Source organism: Stenella coeruleoalba, assembly GCF_951394435.1.
Source record: "Stenella coeruleoalba genome assembly, chromosome: 16".
Lineage (NCBI taxonomy): Eukaryota > Metazoa > Chordata > Mammalia > Artiodactyla > Delphinidae > Stenella > Stenella coeruleoalba.
The window spans coordinates 31,805,627-31,826,263 of NC_137162.1; the positions used below are offsets into that span (position 1 = coordinate 31,805,627).

The 20,637-nt window shown below is 44.2% G+C and overlaps 1 protein-coding gene across 2 annotated transcripts in view; it reads left to right on the top strand.

Annotated features, from left to right (window-relative positions):
- ALDH18A1 (aldehyde dehydrogenase 18 family member A1) overlaps positions 1–20,637 on the top strand; it is a 47,090-nt gene that overhangs the window by 22,163 nt on the left and 4,290 nt on the right. The window contains exons 6-16 of one of the 2 annotated variants that reach the window (XM_079900532.1): positions 2,508–2,666; positions 3,083–3,173; positions 6,729–6,853; positions 7,845–7,989; positions 8,674–8,747; positions 9,942–10,035; positions 12,528–12,748; positions 15,281–15,418; positions 17,844–18,039; positions 18,143–18,264; positions 20,252–20,438. In XM_079900532.1, the coding sequence (XP_079756658.1) occupies positions 2,508–2,666; positions 3,083–3,173; positions 6,729–6,853; positions 7,845–7,989; positions 8,674–8,747; positions 9,942–10,035; positions 12,528–12,748; positions 15,281–15,418; positions 17,844–18,039; positions 18,143–18,264; positions 20,252–20,438 (1,552 nt within the window). The remainder of the gene's footprint in view (positions 1–2,507; positions 2,667–3,082; positions 3,174–6,728; positions 6,854–7,844; positions 7,990–8,673; positions 8,748–9,941; positions 10,036–12,527; positions 12,749–15,280; positions 15,419–17,843; positions 18,040–18,142; positions 18,265–20,251; positions 20,439–20,637) is intronic. The other variant, XM_079900533.1, reaches the window with a different exon arrangement.

Consider the following 20,637-nt stretch of genomic DNA (forward strand, 5'->3'; position numbering starts at 1 on the left):
GTTGGGTCTTTGTTGCTGCCTGTACACAGGCTTTCTCTAGTTGTGGCGAGCAGGGGCTACTCTTCGTTGCGGTGCGCGGGCTTCTCATTGCGGTGGCTTCTCTTGTTGCAGAGCACAGGCTCTAGGCACGCGGGTTCAGTAGCTGTGGCTCATGGGCTCTAGAGTGCAGGCTCTGTAGTTGTGGCGCACGGGCTCAGTTTCTCCGCGGCATGTGAGATCTTCCTGGACCCGGGCTCGAACCCGTGTCCCCTGCATTGGCAGGCGGATTCTTAACTGATGCGCCACCAGGGAAGTCCCTCTCCATCATTTTTAAGTTGTTATCCACAGTGACGTTCTGGCATTATACCAGAGTGTCCTTGAGTAAGGGAGCTGAAACAGAAAGGCATGGACTTGGATACTTTTGTTTGTGGCTGGGACCCCACTCTCTGTAATCTTAGATTTTTTTTTCGGTTACATAAATGCAATGGAAATCTCAATTTTTGTCTCCTTTTATTATCAGCTCTTTTTTCCTCCATAGTGCAATAACAGTTTTAGTCTTTAATTTTTTTTTTAAGTGCATGGAGCCAGGTGAGGAAACTTAGATCCAGGAACTATGCTTTTGTTTTGTTTTGTTTTTTCCCAGGTATGATACTTCTTGAGGTTTTTTGTTCGTTTGTTTGTTTTAGTGAAAGTATCATTAAAAATACTGTACATTAGCCGTTGTTTTTATTAGTATTGATGTAAAAGAGCTCTGTGCCCTCCAGTTTCCAGCAAGCCTTCATCCAGGGGCCCCTTCACTCCCACACCTTTGCCTTCCCCATGATCTGATCTGTAAGAAATCTGTACCCTTTGCCCCTTATCCTGTGGTTCCTTGTTTTCTTTAGTAATCTTGTTTTGAAGACCATTATCAGGGGCTTTTGAAAATCTCCCATAAGTTGTTTGTCAGATTAAAGACTTAAACAAGGACAACAGCTATTTTTCATTCATAGAAATGAAACTTATTTGCATCCTAACAGATTGCCCTTCTCCAAGCACATACTTTTCTCTCTGGTCTCTTGTCTCCCATGTCTTGTTTGTTAAGCTGTTGGAGCCACAGGTGTTTTCACTGGGCCTTTATACCTCCGGCTTGCCTCTCCTACACACACGTGTTTACTTTTATTGTTTGACCTTCCACCACCAGAACCAGGATCTATATATTCACCTTTGTCCCAGGCCTTTTTCCTACAGGGCTAAACTTTCTGAAAAGACATTCATGATCTAACCCGTTCCATCTTCCCCAAATCATCAACATTTTTATTCTCCATCCCAAGAGCTAGTACAGGATCTGGCATTTCAGAGGTACTCAATAACTTTTTTATCAAATGAGTGAGTAAATTATTTCCCTTGGTGATGTTATCATTTTGTCTTCTTCGCCCACATTTTCCATATCATTAAGGCTGCTGTCATCTTCTCAGTTACCATAGCCAGACCCTAGTTCAGGGCTTAACCATTCCCCCTTGGACTGTTTCAGTACCTTCCAAGAATTCTTGGCCATCCGCCTCCAGCCTTTTCCTACGTCAGCGCTGCCCTACATCACAAGAACCCTCTTCCATGAACGTTGCAGGGATTTCACTGAACATTTATTCCTGAGCTTCGGAGTTTGTTACCATTTTGTTTCTTACTGTCACCCCCCTTTATCTTTCTCTCCTGCTAAACATTGCCTAATACCCTGATTCAAGCCAGGGAGTGGAGCTGTTAACCGGCCCCCACACCCGGCTCTCCACGCTGCCTTTGAGCAGCTTGTGTGCATCCCGTCCCCTGAGCGAAGTTTTGTCCGCCCTTCTTTCAGTTTGTGACTAAAGACTCACCTCCCTAAACCTCTCAGACTCATCTTGACCGTGTCTTTGCTGACTCGGGCAGTGGTCAGCCACAGAGCAAAAACAGGAACCACGTGGCCCTATTCCCTGTGGTTTAATACATTTTCCAGGCAGAGTAACCATTCATTCATTCACTCACTACATGTTTCAGCACCTACTGTGTATGGCCAGACTTTGAATCAGATGCTGGGATACAAAGATATTTTAGAAATTTATGGCAGTCATTACTCCCTCCAGTATCCCGCTAAAGTAGATACATTCATTTTCTTAATTTTGTAAATGGACGAGATTTCATAGCTCTCTGAGGATTAAAGTACTTTTCAAAAGTCTTAAGCATCCTAAAATAAATCTTCCAGGTGATTCTAACTTTTTTCCAATCTCCAAAAGAATTGGATAAGTCTCCAAAGATGTGTGTTCCATTCTGAACTGTACGGGATAAGTCTCCAGAGATGTGTGTTCCATTCTGAACTCCTCTACTCTTAGCATCCTTTGGATGCTGTTCCTCGGAAGTTCATCATTTTCCTGTCTCCTGCGTTTTTCAATCTCTTTACCCCTTTTATTTTTATTTATTTTTTTAACATCTTTTTTGGAGTATAATTGCTTTACAATGGTGTGTTAGTTTCTGCTTTATAACAAAGTGAATCAGCTATACATATACATATATCCCCATAGATTTTGGTGACCAATTTGGATTTCCACGATGAGCAGAAGCGCCGGAACCTCAATGGGACACTTCATGAGCTCCTCCGAATGAACATCGTCCCCATTGTCAACACAAACGATGCTGTTGTGCCCCCAGCAGAGCCCAATAGTGATCTCCAGGGGGTAAATGTGGGTAAAGTATTACCGAGGGTTGAGCATGCTGTAGACACTAATGCCATGCTAGGCTGCATGTACTAACACCGGACGCTGGGCATAAACAAGATGGAGAGATGGGGAGAGAAGCTGGCATCCTGGAGCAGTGGCTGCATAAGCTCTTCTGAAGACAGGGGGTTTCGTTCAACTGGGTGAGGCGCAATAGTGATTTAAGGTGGTGCTGTGAGCATGGCTTGTGTGTGTCAGTGGATAGAAGGGTGCATATTTGGAAAGGGGGTTGCCAGTAGGCATGGTGTTTTGCAAACTGAAAGGCCTGTCAGAGCTGTCATGCATATACTCAGGGTTGTTGATTTTTCCTGCCAGAGCCTAGCTGAGTACTTCCGTGAACTTTTTTGAACTGCAAAGCTCATGACTTTTTACCTGCATTTTAGGTTATTAGTGTTAAAGATAACGATAGCCTGGCTGCCCGTCTGGCTGTGGAAATGAAGACTGACCTCTTAATTGTTCTTTCAGATGTAGAAGGTACAAAGCAATGCCTTTTCTTTTTATCTAGTCTTTGTTTGAAATACTGTATGTGTGGGCACATGAGTTCCCCTCTTTGTTTGAGTGCTTCTGATCTTTTTAACTGTGGACCATTATTTTCTGAGCCATATGGTCCGAAAAGGGTTTTGTGATTCAAAAGAAGGTGGGGGTGGTCTGGGAGATGAAGTTTGAATGCTGAAATGTTGTTACCTCCAGGCACTTTAATTTGTTTTTTATAACCGCTTTATGGAGATAGAATTCACGTAACATACAATTCACCTATTTAAAATTTATATTTCAGTGATTTTTAGTATATTCATACAGTTGTTCAACCCTCACCACAATTTAGAACATTTCTTATCACCCCATCAAGAAACCCATACCCATTAGCAATCGTTCCTCACTTCCCCTGAAACTCTCCAGCCCTTGGCAACCTCTAATCTACCTTCTGTCTCTGTTGATTTGCTTGTTCTAGACATTTTATATAAATGTGATCATACAATATGTGATCCTTTGTGATTGACTTTTTTCACTTAATGTTTTCAAGGTTTATTGATATTATACACATATTAGTACTTCATTTATTTTTATTGCCAAATAATATTCCACTATATAGATATACTACATTTTATGTACCTACTCATCAGCTGATAGACATTTAAGCTATTGTGACTAATGCTTCTGTGAACATTTGTGCACAAGTTTTGGTGTGAAGATGCTCTTTATTTTACTTAGGAGTAGAATTGCTGGATCATATGTTTAGCCTTTTGAAGAAATACCAGCCTGGTTTCCAAAGCAACTGCACCTTTCTACATTTTCCCAGCAGTGTATGAGGATTCTAGTTTCTCCACATCCTCACCAACATTTCCCTCTTGGTATCTGCCTTTTTGATTGTAGCCATCCTCATGGGTGTGAAGTGATACCTCATTGGGGTCTTGATCACTTTTAGTTTTAATGTAAATCACAAGACACATTATTTTAAATTGGAGCCACTGCAGAAAATCCAGGCTGTGGCCACTGTGTTCTTCTGTGTTACTCTTTTCCTCTCTGCTTTCGCCTTCTTCGTGGAGGGGCCCCTCTTGGCTCCAACTTGGCTCTCCATTCACTCGTCTCACTTTCTTAAGCTGTTCCCGTTTTACATTTTGACCCACAGATATGGTAGATGTGTCTAAATTAGGCCAAACCTACAGGATTCCAAAAGTCTCCCATTACATTCCCAGGAAGTCAGAAAAACCTATTTAGTTCCCTGCCCACACCCATGGCAGGTTAACATGGCAGGACTTTTCCCCAGTTTACACTTCAGCAGCATAAGTGAAGGTCAGGGGGCTGCCTGGTGGAGGCAGGGGCAGGTACCAGTGCTGTGATCTGTCTCCTGCGCACGTGGAGGGTCAGAGATATCATACTTACAGATCAGTATCTTTACCTGTATGAAGTCTTGGTACCATGTTTATTCACTGTAAATTTGAAGTCTCAGGATAGGAACAACTAAGCTGGGGTAAGAGTAAGCCACTCTGGAGAACAAGGCATTTTGGTTAGTCACAAGATTTTTTTTCAACTTCTGATGTGTACAGATACTGTGCTAGGTGCTTTATAAATGTCAATTTATTCACCCTTGTAGCAACCCTGCAAAGTAGGTAGGTTAGCCTATTATTCAGGTGAAGAAATTAAAAATTGAATTCACATTAGTTAAACGGTTTATTCAAAGTCATATAGCTAGTACTTGGCAGAGGCTGGTTTCGAATCTAAATCTTTTCAGTTTAAAAATCTACACTCTTCTCTCCTATACTGCCTAGCAAGGCAAAGGATATGAGTTTGAGAGATCAATATATAAAATCCAACTTGAACTAGGCTCTAGTAAACCTTAGTTTCAATGCAGCCTCAAACCCCAAAACTGGTCGTTGGCAGGCTTGTGCTTTTCACTCTGATTCGTTATCCACTGAATATTGATTTTTAGAACATTATCTGAATTTTAAATATGCTCTTGGTGGGTTTGAGAGCTGCTATAAAGAAGAGGAGGAGGCAGAATATCAGAATGCTAGGAAGTCCTAGCATCTCTGGGGGTTTGCCTTAGAATTGTCCAGTACTACTCATGATCTCATAGCATAGTGCCTTCTGAGATGAACCCAGCAGAAGACCCTGGGAACTGTGGGGTGCTGGGTTGAGGCGGATAGGGGTTGTGAGAGGTTATTTCTCTCTCCCTGTAATTGCTGCTCATGGTTTGCACTACTTTGTTGTGCACTAGACACTGATGTCCTCACTGCTCCGATTCACTTACTCTCCTAGAGAGGGTGCACATGACACGGTTGTGTTAAAGATTTGGAATAGGGCTTCCTTGGTGGCGCAGTGGTTAAGAATCCGCCTGCCAATGCAAGGGACATGGGTTCGAGCCCTGGCCTGGGAACACCCCACATGCCACAGAGCAGCTAAGCCCATGTGCCACAACTACTGAGCCCACGTGCCACAACTACTGAAACCTGCGCACCTAGAGCCCGTACTCCGCAACAAGAGAAGCCACGACAATGAGAAGCCCATGCACTGCAACGAAGAGTAGCCCCCACTGTCCGCAACTAGAGAAACCTTGTGCACAGCGACGAAGACCCAACACAGCCAAAAATAAATAATTAATTAATTAATTAATTTTTTTAAAAAAAGTTTTGGAACAGTGAAGCACAGGGGTGTATTTTAGCACAGGAAAAGCAGTAACTTAAAAACCAAAAACATCACTGCCTAAAATGTCCTTCAGCCAGTTCCTGACCACTAGCAGTTCCTCCCTGTCTGTGTCCCCCTTAGACCTTGACATGACTCCATTTTCTCAGGCCCTCTTTTCCCCTTCTAAGGCTCAGACACATTCTTTTTTGAAGTGAAATTGTGAGGATTTTTAATCTCAGATGGTATGCATGTAACATTTTGTGTACCTCTTATTTTATGTCACGCTACTCAGTTATAAAGAGGACACAGGCTTTGTGGTGACAAATCCAGACTGAAAGCCAAGAGTCATGCGCTCTTCTGCTGACTCAGCCTAACCTTCAGAAAGGCTTACCCATAATGTGGGGCGTATAATGTGACTGTTTCAAAGGGTACTGTGAGAGTTAATGAGAACCTGTTTCATATGTCATGCCCTTGGAAAGAGTCACATTCAACAGTATACAGCTGCTGCACTGTTTGTGCAAAAGCCACTCATCTTTTTCAGTTGCATCCTTAAGGTTCAGCATCATAGTAGAAATGGCAAAGGTGAGGATAGCTTCCCTGTAGACTGTGGGCAGGGCCAGTAAATTCTGTGCCAGGGATATGGCCACGCTCTGTTGCTGGCAAACATTCATTTATGAGGCAAAGTTACAAAAGTATGTAAGGTGCGTCCTCCTGGAGCTGGTTTTCGGTGTGAGTAGACTCCACGAATCCCTTGACCTCTTTTCTTGTTCGAGCTGGTGGAATAGCAGAATTTATCTGGATGAGTAGAGTACAGAGTAGTTATAGTTGGCAGGTCCCTGTGGAGGTCTGTCTTGGGGGATGCTCACTTCTGTTAAACAGCATTACCGACTCTTGTCCACTTTTTAGGCCTCTTTGACAACCCCCCAGGGTCAGATGATGCAAAGCTCATTGATATATTTTATCCTGGTGATCAGCAGTCTGTGACATTCGGAACCAAGTCCAGAGTGGGAATGGGTGGCATGGAAGCCAAGGTAAGAATCTGGTGCCTTTATTGCCCGTAACAATTTACAAACGAAACTGTATTTTATCCTTCTTACTTTTGTAGTTGAGGGCTGATGCACATACACACTTAAAGATACACATATCTAAATACAGGTTTAATGCATGTTGTGTACCTATATTTAGTGATGTCTTTCTATGTATTTTTATTAATATATTAAGCGTGTGTTCATATTATAACCTCCTCAAGGGCAGGGTCTATATTTTTTCATAATTCATAAATCCTCTAAGTGTTAATATTAGAGCTCAAATATTTCTTTCTTTCTTTTTTTTGTTTTTTTGCTGTACGCGGGCCTCTCACTGTTGTGGCCTCTCCCGTTGTGGAGCACAGGCTCCGGACGCGCAGGCTCAGCGGCCATGGCTCACGGGCCCAGCCGGTCCACGGCATGTGGGATCTTCCCGGACCAGGGCACGAACCCGCGTCCCCTGCATCGGCAGGTGGACTCTCAACCACTGTGCCCCCAGGGAAGCCCCAGAGCTCAAATATTTCTTGATGAAACCTTTAAAAAGTTCTTCTCTCCCATTAATTGTTCTAAGAAGTTATACCCTTTAGGTACAGAATCATACGTAGCAATGGCAGAGAGGAGGACAAGAACCCCAGGTACAAAAGCCCAAGAGTGCTCATGATCAGATTCCAGGCAAGCAGCAAGCTGGACGCTGCAAGCTGGCACAATAAGTCAAATGTAGAAGTTATGCGTCCCAGTACTAGAGAGGCTTAGAGAACACGCTGAGCACAAGGGGCGGATTGGTTTATCTTTAGACAACACATGCCAGGGTTGGGTTGGGAAGAGTGCATGGGCTGAGCGTGTCTTGAGAGCTTCTGAGCTGTGCAGAACCTTCCTACAGATAATTAAATTGCTCAATATCATGTTGTATTTGCTATGTTTTTGCATGTTTAAAGTGCAGGGGCCTAGACCCTACAAAGGTCTGAATCTCATCCATGGATCTAACTTCTCCCGTTAGGTGAAAGCAGCCCTCTGGGCTTTGCAAGGTGGTACTTCTGTGGTCATTGCCAATGGGACCCACCCGAAGGTGTCTGGGCATGTCATCACAGACATTGTGGAGGGAAAGAAAGTTGGCACCTTCTTTTCCGAAGTAAAGCCTGCAGGTAAGTAGTTCTTCATAGAGTCCCATGGTCTCTGGATGATTGCTAGTAACTCCATGGCCTAGATGGGGCTGAAGACTGAGCTCTCCCTCTGGGAGGAGAGCTTACAAAATTCATGTGCTAACATTATGAAATATGGTATAGTTTCGAACACTGCTTGCAAAATTGGATTCTACTTTGGTTTTGTAAAACTTATCTAACCTGCCTAACTAGGCCTCCTGTTCCCACTAAAATCACTAAGTGAAAGAGTGTAAGCATCCATTTTCTCAGGAAACAGTTGCTAGGCCCATGCTGGATGCCAGATACTAATGAACACTGGAGAGGCAAAGATGCATACGAAATAGTATGGGCTCTCTCAGGTGTTCGCAAAGACAGCACTGCCATATAATCTGCATTCAGAAATGCAAACACATTAGAAAATGGAAGCCAAAGTGGAATTGAGAAGAACCCTAGAAGACATAAATCATATTGTCTGCCCCAAAAATGCAGACAGGTTCTTGTGTTTCTGCCTGAGTTAATCTGGTATGCTCTTCTGCCAGTTTATTGGTCAGAGTGATCTCTGGATGTGAAAAAAGCACGCCAAGACCCTGAGCGTGTGCTGTGTGCCTGCAAGGAGCCCGTGCACATCTGGGATAGTGAGGGGGCAGTGAGCTGACCGTGAGCTGATGTTTGCAAATGTTCTTGCAGGCCCTACCGTGGAGCAGCAGGGAGAAATGGCTCGATCAGGAGGAAGGATGTTGGCCACTTTGGAACCTGAGCAGGTAATAACCCTAGCTGATAGTTTTGTTAGTTTTCAGAGTGAGTCATAACTGTGAGGTTTAGTGCACAGTCAAGCCTGCTGTTTCCCCCTTTATTCCTCGAGTCCTGTAGAGTTAGATCTGAGTTACAACTCTGATTCAGATTTGTTCTGCCTTTTTTCTTTTTCTAAATTTCATTTTCCCTTCTGTCTTTTATAGGCTTGAAGCCTAAGGTAGCTTTGCATCACTATGATGTTTTGATCAAAAGTATCATGAAAATCATGAGACCAGAGAGGCTCCCAAATCCTGCCACATAGTGGGCAGGGAAATGTAGGAAAGTAACTTTTCCCACCTCATCCAAATCACCAAGATTACCTAGAAGATGGAAGTTCAGAGCCTGCTCCATGTCATAGCCCTGCCCTGTCCACAGTGACTCAGTCAGTTGAAGTAGCAGACACGATGAAGTGTGAGAAGGTCGGGTGGAAGCAGGCTGCTGGCTTCCCAAGGGTTGCGGTGTTAGGGCTGGATTTGAAAGTGATGTATATACGTTTCTTCTGGGGAGTACTTTGGCCTGAGAAGGGAGAAGAAAATTTAAAATAACTACAAGTAGGAAAAGGAAAGCCCAGGAGAACCCTAGCTTCTCTCTCTATTAAATCAATTCTTTTACTCCTTTAGTAATCACTACTCTGATTTGCCATGTTTCCTCATCTAGGTGGGTAAGGATTGGGGTCTCCTCCAGCATCCAGGACTGGGTTTTTCCCCTTTGACTGAATTCATTTAATAAATAATTGTCGAAAAAGAAGAACTAGATGCAAAAACTTACCTGGGAAATCAGCTTTACAGCTGGTGCTATTAAATGAGATGTGTATGTCATGCTGATTCAAAGTGCTGGCGCCTGTCTCATGGACAAACTGAATAATTCATCACACCCTCTCCCCCACCACAAGGCTGTGGTTTGCTAATCATCATGATCAAGAGTGGTAAAAGAGGAAGAAAAGTGAGAAGAAATGGGGAGGTTAGTAGTGAGAGAGGAAGGAAAAATGAGGGGAGCAGTGGTGGGAAACGAATGAGTGAAGTAAGGAGGTTTCAGTCGTTGACGATTGGGATTTAGGAGCAAGGCCGGGCACACTCAGAAGAGTAGGTTTAAAAGTTTGGTGTGCGTTTTTTATGGGGTAACGTGTTTGCTTATTTGTTTTAATGTTTTACCTTTTTTCCTAGAGAGCAGAGATTATCCATCATCTGGCTGATCTGTTGACGGACCAGCGAGATGAGATCCTGTTAGCCAACAAAAAAGACTTGGAGGAGGCAGAAGGTAAAGACCAGGCAACTTAGTTTTAGAGAGATTTATTTGGGGTTTTATTCTTTGTTTTACTAATAATTCTTATATCATAGTCTGCCTAAAGTCAAGATGGTCATGGAAGAAATTACATACTGTGTACATCATTTTTATTGAGGGTTGGTGGCTGGTATTCATTGGGAGTTTTCAAAGTACATGTACTAACTACCTCCACCCCTTTTCTCAGATATTCCATATAACACCTACCCACCCCCCACCCACTGAGGGGCTTTTTCCTTCCATTCCCCACAGTCACAAGCCATGGCTACTGTGGCAATTTCAAGACAAAAAAGAAAAAGATTGAGGACCTCACTATTTTAGACATTAAGCTAATAGCAGCTAACATTTACTGAGGCCTTTCTGTGTTTCTGGGCATTATGCTAAGGGATTAACAGGCAGGATCTGATTTTCTCTTCAGAACATGGTACCTATAAGGTACCTACTATTTATTATCCCTGTTTTACAGAGGAGAAAACTAAAGCGGAGAGAAGTTGTTACATGCCTAAAACCATACAGCCAGTAGCAGATCTGGGAACGAAACCCAGATGGACAGTGCATATAAAATAGTTGTGGAAATAGTTTGTGCAGCCTGTGTTGAAAGATAGCTTATCTCCTAGTTCCTTAACCAGTATGTAGTCTGCCATCCAGAAATGCCCTTGAGGTGCTAATGGTAGCATAAGTGAGGTGGCTGAACTCTCACTGAAGACAGCTAAATATGTGGAGTCAGGGAGGCCCTCATCTTTCTCTCCTTTTCTTAATTCTCTGTCTTTTCCACCCTAAAATAATGGGGGTTGATTTTACGGGGTTTTAAATTTCCTTTTCTTGTGAATAAATGTGCCTCAAGTTGAACATCCAAATTAGTGGTGTTCCCTTTGAAGAAACCTTGCAGGGCTCATCAACATTATTTTCATTCCTTAAAACGTTTTTGAGCCATTACTTTGGAACTTGCTTTAGACTTTACATCTGGTCTTTTGAATTTTTGCAGTATTGGAAAGCCATAAAAAATTTAAATAAACGGAAGAAATCTTTATTACTATTATTGACATCTTATCCAATTCTTTAAGTTAAAAGAATTAAGACCCACAGGGGTTAAAGCTGCTGCTCAAGGTCACACACCTAGTTGTTGGTAGAACTCTGACTTCTGATCCCAGTTATCTCTCTCTGGAAATCCGCAAGGACACACATGGCTTAAGAACAAAGTCTCAGGTATACACAAGCATGGTAATCACCTTTGAGTCCGTGAGCCCATTTCAGGAAATTTATCCCTAAGAAAAGATTGCAAGAGGAAAAAATAGCTCTGTATATAAAGTTTCTTAGAGCAGGATTATTTATACCGTTGAAAACTGGAAACAACCTGAGTGTCTGATAACATAGGTACAGTCATGTACATTGAACTGTATCAACTCAATGGAATATTTAGTAGTAATTAAAATAATTTTGGCAACATGGAAAATGTACGTGCATTGAGGTGAAAAACTGGAGTATAATATTTAATATGCACTACAATTAAAACGATTTTTAGCACATGGGGAGAAGTGAAGAAAATTAATTACATTGATGTAATTGGTTGATAAAATTATGGTTTCATTTCTTTCTTAATATAAGGTTGGCTCCTCCCCTCCAAAGTAGAAGTCTTTTTATAATTTTGTCTTGGTGGTTGTGACTATAAAAAAGAAGGGGAAATTTTTCATAATATCATTCAACATTAACCATAGTAATGATTTATGATACGTGATTCCAAATGGTTTTCCTGAGTATGTGTGTGTTTGTGTGTGTGGAGAGAGAGATGATCACACTGTGCATGCTTTTATATGAAAATTTAAAGAAAATTCTGTATATGAACTTACCATAATTCTATTTAAGTTTTTATTTCAAAAGAAAACATCTTTATTACTTCTGCTTATAAAAATAATTCACTCATTATAAAAAATTTAAATAACGCAGAAAGATAGGCAGAGATCATCACTGTTCTTGATGCTTTCCGACATCTCTCTGCACATGTATATGCAATGTGTGATAACTAGGGTGATGTCATACATGCTGTTTTATAGTTTGCCTTTTTCACAAATTACATCCTGGACAGCTTTCCATATCAGTAAATATAGACATTTATTTATAGTAACTGCATTGTACCCCATTGGCTGAATCTATAGGTAGAATCCAGTTTCCCACTATAATAAAAATGCTGTGATAAGTATCCTCACTACATGCAGGTTTGCTGATACAAATGACAAATTTCTGGAACCAAAATTGCTGACACCAAGGGTGTGGGTGTGTCCACACCTTTACATGATGATGTATACTGCCCAACTGCCCCTCCCAGAAAAGCTGTGTAAATGATATGTCCTTGTCTCCCTGAGACCCCCTGAGTTCCATGTCTGTTCCTAACACAGTGCCATGTGTTCAGTAAAACAGCCATAGCCCTCCCAGGTCTACTGCTTCATCATGTGCTCTCCACACCTCTTCAGGGAGACTCGCAGCCCCTCTGCTGAAACGTTTGAGCCTTTCCACGTCTAAATTGAACAGCCTGGCTATCGGTCTGCGGCAGATCGCAGCCTCCTCACAGGACAGCGTGGGGCGGGTTTTGCGCCGGACCCGAATTGCCAAAGACTTGGAGCTCGAACAAGTGACTGTCCCAATTGGAGTTCTACTGGTCATCTTTGAATCTCGCCCTGACTGTCTACCCCAGGTATGTGACTAATGCCTGCCATTAGGGTAGGGAATTGGAGGAAGAGCTTCTTTTCAGGACACAGATAAATCTCCCGAAGATATCTTTCTTTTCTTTCCTTTCCTCCCTCCCTCCCTCCCTCCCTCTCTTCCTTCCTTCCTTCCTTCCCCCAGAGGTAATTTTTGAGACTTTATTCTCAGGTTGCGCTTAAGGCAATTTATGTTTTTGATTTTTCTGGTAATTCTAAAAAAGGTAATTCATACGTCCATTTTACAGTTGAAGAAACTGAAGCTTATGGAAGTTAATTTTCCTGTGACATTTGTAAGGATGGAGCTGGGCCTCCAGCCCAGATGAATCTCCCATGCCATGACACGGGAGTACATTTCCAAAAAACTTAGGACTTCCCTGGTGGTCCAGTGGTTAAGACTCTGTGCTTCCACTGCAGAGTGTGCGGGTTCAGTCCCTGGTCAGGGAACTAAGATCCCACATGCTGTGCAGTGCGGCCAAAAACAAAAACTTAGCTCACTGGAGCACTTTGTTCCCTGACCACAGAGTCCCTGCTAACCTACTGCAGGCTCATTCACCTAGTAGCTGGTTGTGCCCATGTGAAAAAGACCCATTTATTATCAGTGTCGCAGATAGCTTCCTGTAGGTACATCTCTTAGGAAGAAGAACTTTCAGTAGTTAATGGAAACTAGCGTGTGACCCCCTTTAAGAAATCTGACAAATCACAGGCTAATTGAGGCAAAACCATGTGGCGGAGGTTTTGCCAAGTGGCCATGCTCTGAAGTATAAGGTGGTATTAGAGGGTGGTCTGGCTCATTGTCCTAAATTCTCGCCCAGAAATCTGGAACCACTTCCCCACTGGACTGTCCAGTAGGATGATACCAGCCTTTTCTTTGCACTAGCCCCAAAGTGTCACAGAGAGATTCTATTTAAAAACAAACAAAAGGGACTTCCCTGGTGACGCAGTGGTTAAGAATCCGCCTGCCAATGCAGGGGACACGGGTTGAATCCCTGGTCTGGGAAGATCCCACATGCCGCAGAGCAAGTAAGCCCGTGCACCACAACTACTGAGCCTGCGCTCTAGAGCCCGCAAGCCACAACTACTGAGCCCGTGTGCCACAACTCCTGAAGCCCACGTGCCTAGAGCTCAGGCTCCGCAACAAGAGAAGCCACTGCAATGAGAAACCTGCACACCGCATGAAGAGTAGCCCCCGCTTGCTGCAGCTAGAGAAAGCCAACGGGCAGCAACGAAGACCCAGCACAGCCAAAAATAAATAAATAAATTTATTTTTAAAAAATAATTTTATAAATAAATAAATAAGAACCAGTACCTTTTTATGCTAGGGCATAGGTGACCATGGGAGTCCCACATGCTCTGTGGAGGCTATTCCCTGACATGACCTAAAACCAGCTGGTCCACCAAGGGACTCTCATACCATTGGGGTCTGTCCTCAGCCCCTTTCTGGCTGTATATCTGTCTCACAGAGAACCCCCAGAGATAACTGCAGAACTCCCATCAGCTGGTAGAAGTGGGTCCTAAGTCTCTCTGTTGGCCGTGTTCATTAAGTTTTCTCTGCTACCTTTTATCCGTACTAGCGAATACTTCATGAGGGAAAGGTTTCCTCTTCAGCCAGTTACAGCTGAGGTTCCTCACATGGCATCACAGAATCCATGAATCCTAAAAGTTATATGTAGAATGCTGTGTGTTTGTGCATTTATCTGGGAAAAGTTTACATAATTTTCGTAAGGGGATCATGAGCAGCAAAAACAAAAAGGGGTTAAGAACCATTCATGTGGAGATTAACGTGTTCAAGCAAGTTTTTTTAAGTTTCTTTTGATACATTACAAAAACGGGAAGATCTTCATTCATCCTGAGAGCATTCAGGAAGTTCAGCTTCAGGCCTTGGATGGTCAGGTGAGTGTCATTAGCCTTGGCTCTAAGAGGGTAATTAACCCCCCTCCTGGATAGCCTGCTTCTTCCTCCCAGCAGTCTCTGCCGCAGCTGTCCAGGGGCTGGCGGCTCTAGTCCTCTCCAGGGTCTCAGCACCAGCTATTAGAGCTCTCGGAACAATGACAGGGCCAGGGTACGATGTGGCCAGAGATGCCACCCAGCCTGCGTCAGGTGGAACAACACCTGAGTCAAGAGGCTGCTGAGCACCTGTCCTCCACCGTGGCCAGCGACGGGAGTGCTTATGTGACCCTGGGCACTTAACTCAGGTTACAGCGTAATGGTGCTAAGGAAGCTGTACAGTAGAGTTCCTACGATCCGGGGCTTTGGCTCTGGAGTCAAGGCCCCCAGCTCTGCCGCTTATAAGCTGTGTGACCTTGGGGAGTCACCAACTTCTCTGTGCTTCAGTGTCCTTATGTGTAAAGCAGAGGATAAAACAGGTACTTAATTCACTGGAATGTTGTGAAGATGAAACATGGTAGGCCTTACAAAGTGATTAACAGTGGTTGGCACAGGAAATGTGCTCAGCGAGCACTAATGTTACCCTTACTTTTACTGCTTTTTCCCTTTGGTTCATTGCTCTCCTCTTTGATCTGCAGGTGGCAGCCTTGGCTATCGCAAGTGGTAATGGCTTGTTACTCAAAGGAGGGAAGGAGGCCTCACACAGCAACCGGATTCTTCACCTCCTGACCCAGGAGGCCCTCTCAATCCATGGAATCAAGGAGGCCGTACAGCTGGTAGGTCCCTGGGAATGAGCCAGGTCAGGCCCAGAGGGCCAGGTCAGGTCTTTGGGTGTTTGAAGCAAAGCTTAGGCCACATAAGGCCAAGCCAGTGCAGACAGGTTTGATTGGAGGAGCAGCAGGTCCAGTGTGCCGGTGACATTAGACAATGGCAGGGCTGCCTTGACCCAGAAGGGTCTTGAGTGGCTCAGCTGTCTCATACAGCTGTGTCCTGGTACCGCTGATTTACAAGAATGCCTGTTAGCCCTTCATTCTTAAGGTCACAGGCAGCAGGAATACCAGACCCAGACTATGAGTGAGGCCTGGGTTCTGCTCACTGGTAGTGATTTAGGCCAAGTCAGACAGATACATTTTATGAAGGTTTGTCGGAAACCGTCATGCAGCTTGTAAGTATGAGGTCATGCTGTTAACACTATTATTATTATGGTCATTATTTTAACCATTGTGTCACTCTCCTCAACCGTCCAGTGGAGGTTTTGAAGTACTAGGTAGTTTTATTGAGTACCTACTGTGGGCAAGGCACTTTCATTCCATTATCTCATTTAATCCTCACAACAACCTTGTGAGAAAAATTATTAGGTCCATTTTATAGATGGAAGAAAAATAGGCTCATTGGTAAAATAACTTAGCCAGAATCACCCAGAATTTATATTTGGACCTAGGTTGACTCCAGATCCTTCTCTTTTTCCCTTGAGGCCCACTCACTCCAACATTCCAGGATTCCGTTGGCTGCTAGGAGGATGTCTACAAACCTGCCTCGTTACATGCTCTCTGACAAGAAGCTGGGTTATTCTTACAGCAACATAGTGGGTAGAAAGAGCACAGGCTGTAGGGGCTCCAATCCCAGCTGCTCCATACCCTAGTTTAATTGGACAGATTTCCTCCTCTCCTCCTTCTTATTGATGTATAACATACATAAAGTACCCTAATCACATGTGAACAGCTCTGTAATTGTGTCTGCTTATATACACGCATATAACCACCCCCCGCATCAAGATACAGACTATTTCCAGTACCCCAAAGTCTCCCTTGTGCCCTTCCCCATCAGTAGGCCCCACCCCACCACCAGGAAACCACTATCTTTTTACTTTCTTCACATTCAATTTCTTTTGCCTATTCTTGAACTTCATATTAGTGAAATAATACAAAATGCACTCTTTTATCTGTATTTCTTTTGTTCAGGTATTTCTTTCTCATGTCCATGAGATTCATCCACATTGTTGCATCTAGCAGTACTTTTCCCTTTTTGATTGCTGTGTAGTATTCCGTTTATATGCACGTACTACAGCTTATCCTTTCTTCTGTCGATGAACATTTGGGTTATTTCTGGTTTGGTGCAATGCAGATTAAAGTTGCCATGAACCTTCTTGTACATGTGTGTATATTTGTACTTCTCTTGTGAGTAACATGTCCATATGGGGGAAAATTAAAAATCAAGAGGAAGGAAAAAATGTCCATAATCTCAGAGTTCTAACACAAGCACTTTAGTCACTCCAGCCAGCATCCCAGGGTAGAGGTTGTCAGCAGGAGTCGTGGGGAACCGTGACTCCCTAGCAAGACCAACATGTCATTAGGCTGTGATTAGAGAGCCAACGGAGCAGCCACTTCCTTTTGTGATCTTCATAGCCTGGCATACTCTGTACCTCCTCGACCTTCCAGAGATAGCACGTTGTACCTCTTCTAGCATCTTAGAAGTGTCTGTCCTGTGTTATGGCTAGTTACAGGGTAGTCCTGTCTTCCCTATCAGACTCTGAGTTCTTTGAGGGCAGGGACCCTGTCTTGCATGTTTTGTAATGCGGAGCACAGGACCTAATGTTTAGAGTTTGATAAGCATTTGCTGGACAACTTTCAATTCCCATGATCAGGAACTTAATCTTGTTTTTGTTTTTAATATTTATTTATTTTCCTTTTTTTTTTTTTGGCTGTGTTGCGTCTTAGTTGTGGCACATGGGATCTTTGTTGAGACATGCGGGATCTTTTCATTATGGCACGCGGTCTGCTCGGGTTTCTCTCTAGTTGCAGCACGCGGGCTTCTCTCTAGTTGTGGCGTGCAGGTTTTCTCTCTGTAGTTGTGGCACGTGGGCTCCAGGGCACTTGAGCTCTGTAGTTTGTGGCACACGGGCTCTCTTGTTGAGGTGCGTGAGCTCAATAGTTGGGGCACACGGGCTTAGTTGCCCCGTGCCATGGGGGATCTTAGTTCCCTGACCAGGGATCAAACCCACATCCCCTGCATTGGAAGGCAGATTCTTTACCACTGGACCACCAGGGATGTTCCTTAATCTTGTTTTTGGAATAAGTTTTCAGAGCATCAGACTTAGTTCTCAGGAGATACAGACATTTATCTGTGAAAGGGATGCTGCTACTTCCATATTTTGTGTGATCAGAAGATGTCATCTTTACCTTTTATTCTCTGCCTTTTCAGGTGAATACCAGAGAAGAAGTGGAAGATCTTTGCCGCCTAGACAAAATGATAGATCTAATCATTCCACGCGGCTCCTCTCAGCTGGTCAGAAACATCCAGAAAGCTGCTAAGGGCATTCCAGTGATGGGGCACAGTGAAGGCATCTGCCACATGTACGTGGACTCAGAGGCCAGTGTCGACAAGGTCACCAGACTAGGTGAGCTCAATGGTGTCCCGTTTCATGCGGGCAAAATACTTGTCGTGTCCTCGGTGGCTCAGGATCACGTTAATAGAAACCATTTTTTGTCCTCCTCTTTCAGTTAGAGACTCTAAATGCGAATATCCAGCCGCCTGTAATGCTTTAGAGACTCTGTTAATCCACCGAGATCTGCTGAGAACACCATTATTTGACCAGATCATTGACATGCTGAGAGTGGAACAGGTAGGACAAGTCCATCACTTCCTGTCTTCCCTCCCGAGATTTAGAAGCTGTGGGATCAGACTGGGAGCAGCTGCCATACCATTTAAGGAAGTGTGAGAAGCAATATTTTTGAGCATCTGCCATATACAAAGTTCTGTGCTGAGTACACAGTGAGTAAGACATGCCTTTGCCGCTGACAGTCTAGTGGATGGAAGAAGCCCATACACAAATAGCTTCATTCCAAAGTGGTGTGTGTTCAGTGCTAAGAGGGTTCAAAGATAAAGCAGGTCACATGGCAGCCCACTGAATGGACTCTTTCCTGCCACCTCTTACTCAGGCGGCATACAGTTTATGTTTCTGAACACACATTCTTGTTTGGATTTGATTTGAAAAGATTGTGCAGAAATGTTTTCAAACCAAAGATTTATATATAGCTGCTCCTCCACAGATGTCTTCAATTACCAATATTAATGTGCTTATTAATACAGTGATATTTGGGAGCGAGCAGTTTGTATAATGTCCTCTCTGGATTATTTTCTTACCATGTCGTTAAGATTATAAACCACCAGTGCCAGTAAGTTTCGAGTATAAATGTATGCTCCATCCTAAATTCCTGATTGCAAGAAAGATAGATATTCTCCAGGTGAAACTGGACAATCTTAAATTTTCTGTCAGGATGCATTTTAAGCTTCAATATCTGAGGTCAGAATTATGTAAACTAGCACAGCAGTAGAGAAAGTGACTGCTGGTCTTCGTTGCTTTGACCCTGAGCATGTGTCTCTTCCCTTCCATCCTTTCGCTGAAAAGGAAGACTTCAGTCAGCTTATAAATGTGGCATGGTCCCAGTTTGGAAAATGAAAATAAATGTACCCCACAAATTATAAGGCAGTTAGATCACATGATCACTTACGTTTGGGGCCTGACCTTCCACTGGTGGCCTGTTTGAGTGCTGACGTATGCCAGGCAGCACACTGGCCTGGACTGGACAGGAGGAAAGCTCTCCTGTATCCAGGAATAAAGCCCCCAGTTCTGATTCAGACAAACCCACAACATCCTCAGTCATCCTCAGCATTGCCTTGAAATCCCTCAAGTCAGAATGAGCCAGTATGTGTACTTCAGCCCCTTGTAGTGCAGGAAGTACACCAGAGGACGACTTGCACACGGGTGGGGTTCCAGCCCCTGGGGAACATGGTTGGACCCCAGGCCTGGAGGAAGTGTGGTCCCAGATAGGAAACCATTCAAGGCCTTGGGAGCAACGAGGACATGACAAATGTGGTTTGTTGTGACTTGAGCCAAGTCAAGAGCTTGGCCCTAAAGAATCGAGGCGTGAACGCTGCCCTGGGAAGGTCTCGGAGAACAAGGCCTGAGTGGGATCACACTGTGACCGGGGTCCCCAGTGACCAGCCTCAGCATCCTTAAATTCCTCCAGCCAGAAGCAGGATTAGCCCCAGAATCTGGACCTGAGCTGAACCTGGAAATGGGGCCAGACTGACAAAGTCAGAAATCTAACGACTAACCACAGTTTGAAGTACTGTTTTCCTCTAAAGCACGCCTAGGACTTCTCCAGGGAAGAGGGAGGAGAAGTGTGTTTGTGGCATCTCCCTCTTTCTGTCTGAGTCCAATGCCTAAGTCCCACATGCTAAGAATGGGATTTTTCTCGTCACGTGTTCGTTTTAGTAAAATGCCAGCAGTCAAGGGCTTATGTCAGTAGCCCATTAAATGCCTTGCACATTCTTCACATTCAGAGGCTTCCTGCTGAAATCCCTGCTCCAGTTTTACTGGGGGCCCATTGCTGACAGGTGGCCGTCAGCATTTCCCAAAGCAGAGCATCCTGGAGGGTGGAAGGCTGCCTCTAAAAGGAAGCAGGGACTAGTTTAGTTTCCAGGCCACAGGCGCCCTGGACTCATCATCTTCAGGCTCATCTTGCTGTTGGATCCCAGAGGGAGGAGTGTGCGCTTGCCTCTTGCTGCTGTGTTTATGTTGTTGCCCCGGACTTCCTCTGTCCCAGGTGAAGATTCACGCAGGCCCCAAGTTCGCCTCCTATCTGACCTTCAGCCCCTCCGAAGTGAAGTCCCTCCGAACTGAGTACGGGGACCTGGAACTGTGCATTGAAGTGGTGGACAGTGTGCAGGAGGCCATCGACCACATCCACAAGTATGGCAGCTCCCACACGGACGTCATCGTCACAGAGAATGGTAAGTGTGCAGGGGCTGCAGCACACGGGGTCTGCGGGGTCTGCGTTTTCTGCCTTGATCTCCAAGCTGACCCTGCTCCTCTCAGCCCCTCTTAGCCTGCAGGAGAACGTAATCTCAGTGGACTGATAACAGTGCCTGGCGTGGGCGGCACTTGCTGGTTTGCTGAGTGCTTTTACATCTGTTACCTCGCTGTGTTGTC